We start from the raw sequence: 2,500 nt of genomic DNA, 5'->3' as shown, positions 1-2,500 counted from the left end.
CTATTTAATGTTTTAGTGATAATTATTGATTTAGTCTGGCAGCCGTTTTGTGTCATGAACTTTTGGTCTATATGGTTGCTTTGACATTAGATTCAATTATGGTTAGGCCCAAGGTTCGAAACCGAAGGTTGAACACCGAATTGATAGAAGACAGATGTTATGACATTCCAAGGTTCGAAATCCACTGTTCGACATACACTGTTCGAAATCTGAGTTTCAAAAACCGAATTTGTAGTAAAATGGAAATCCACATTTTATGAAATCCAAATATTTGGAAGGCACGTTTTGAAAAACCAAATTTGTGAGGCCAGGTTTTATGTGAGGCCAATTTTGGTGAAACCAAAAACCGGGATTTTGGAGTTCGAATTCTGAACTGTATATATGTTCCATTTGTACATATTTTGACTGTACGTTTGGTGTAGCATTTGCTTTATGTTCGTGTACATATTTGTTTTGTATGTAAGCTGTTTTTATGCTGACTATTGTTAATAATGTTTTAGTAAAAATTCATGGTGTGTTATTGTTTTGGGTTCACGCTATCCTCGTTGATTCTGTAACTTCGGGTTATGGCCACCAGATCGTAACACTCATTTCATTTCCGCGTCTATTGTCAAACTCTCAATAACACACACTTTGGATAGAGTGATAGCAAAAGTAAGGGTGAGTGAGAGAGATTTCAATAAAGCATGGGAAGTCTTATATATATAGAAATATATCGTCAATGAAATATTTTAAATAAGACCGATTCCACTTACAGTTTTGTTAAGCTGAAAAGATTTTGGAATGTTTCGCTTTTGATTTCTTTGATATCATTAGCACCTAAATTCCTGTCAAATAAAATAGAATTTGTAAGGAACTGCTTGTAGAAAAAAACAAAGAAAAAGAAATCAGGAAGTTGTGATGTGAAAGAAATTATAAACATACGGACTGAAAAGTGTTTAAAATTTGGAAATATGGTGAGGTAAGGGGAAGAGAATAAAAAGAAGACGGAAAAGAGGTAGAAAGAGAAGGTTGTGGTGGAGTAGAAAGAGAACAAAGAGAAGAAGGAAAAGAAAAAAAACAGAGCGAAGGACAAATACGACAAAAGCAACAATAAGCAAAATGTTAAGAGGTTGCGGAGTAACGAGAATGCGAAAGATAATAGCAAATGCAGTACGATGAAATGTAAAAGAAGGTAAAAAAGAGGAAAAGGCAATGAGGAAAGAAGGGAGCACAAGATGGGGGTAATAAAACAATTAAATCTGTAGAAGAATTAAATGAAGAGAGAGAAGAATGAAAGAAGGAAAAGAAGGAAAATAAAAGAAAGAAAATCAAGGGGAGCAACAGAAGAAGAAAAGGAAGAAGAAGAAGAAGAAGAAGAAGAAGAAGAAGAAGAAGAAGAAGAAGAAGAAGAAGAAGAAGAATGAAGGGGAGAAGAAGGAGGAGAAGAAGCAGGAGGAGAAGAAGGAGGATGAGAAGAAGGAGGAAGAGGAGAAGAAGGAGGAAAAGTAGACGAAGAAAGAGAAGAAGACGAAGAAGGAGGAGGAGGTGAAGAATGAGGAGGAGAAAAGGCTAAAGGAGGAGAAGAACAACAACAACAGCAACGATAAGAACCACATTAAGTAGAAGAATTCGGAGGAAAGTTTTGGATGGTAATCAGTGCTGAGGGAGACATAAGCAGCCTACATGATATACAGACGGAATTGCACATATATTTTGGTACATTACCTTGCATATATCCTTATATAAAGTGACATATATGTATATATGTGTATATATATATAGATATATATATATATATATATATGTATGTATGTATGTATGTATGTATAGATAGATAGATAGATAGATAGATAGATAGATAGATAGATAGATAGATATGTGTGTGTGGGTGTATATATATATATATATATATATATATATATATATATATATATATATATATATATATATATATATATATATATATATATATGTATATAGCCTGCTAGCCTCGGCTATGTCAAGATGGATTTTTATGTATTCTTCTTCCCACTTAGATTTTAAATGTTGCCACAACAGTAATATGTCCATTCCGCTGTAATCTTCAATATCCTTGGACAGCTGAAGATTGCTCTGCATTTTGCATTTAATGCAATGCTCGCATTACTTAAATAAATGGAGTAGCACGAAACGTGCGTACTGCAATAACTTTTAAAATCCGTGTTGCTTTATATATATATATATATATATATATATATATATATATATATATATATATATATATATATACATGAACACGTTTACACTATTTTTTTACACTAACTGTCAAACACTCATATATTCCAAATACTAGGAATTGGCCCTCACTTACATTCACAGACATTAACAAGCATACAAACTTTGAACAGAGGCTGATTTTACACATATACAGAAACATGTACATCCCCTGAACGATGGTGCTCTCATATTTCCCATAACTAAAAAATGGGCTGTCACTCACAAACGCAGATTAATAAAAGGTAAAACACATCTCTGGAAA

At 33.0% G+C, this 2,500-nt stretch overlaps 1 protein-coding gene across 1 annotated transcript in view; it reads right to left on the bottom strand.

The window, feature by feature from the left end:
- The window catches only part of LOC106878986 (uncharacterized), a 114,751-nt gene that overhangs the window by 35,086 nt on the left and 77,165 nt on the right, over positions 1 to 2,500 (bottom strand). Inside the window, exon 22 of the mRNA XM_089346680.1 lies at positions 756 to 827. Coding sequence (XP_089202806.1) covers positions 756 to 827 — 72 coding nt within the window. The remainder of the gene's footprint in view (positions 1 to 755; positions 828 to 2,500) is intronic.

Source organism: Octopus bimaculoides, unplaced genomic scaffold (genome assembly GCF_046866305.1).
Source record: "Octopus bimaculoides isolate indiv1 unplaced genomic scaffold, ASM4686630v1 contig90, whole genome shotgun sequence".
In the NCBI taxonomy this organism is placed as follows: Eukaryota; Metazoa; Mollusca; class Cephalopoda; order Octopoda; family Octopodidae; genus Octopus; species Octopus bimaculoides.
The sequence above is the reverse complement of the archived record's forward strand: the minus strand, read 5'-3'. Positions and strand labels throughout refer to the sequence as shown.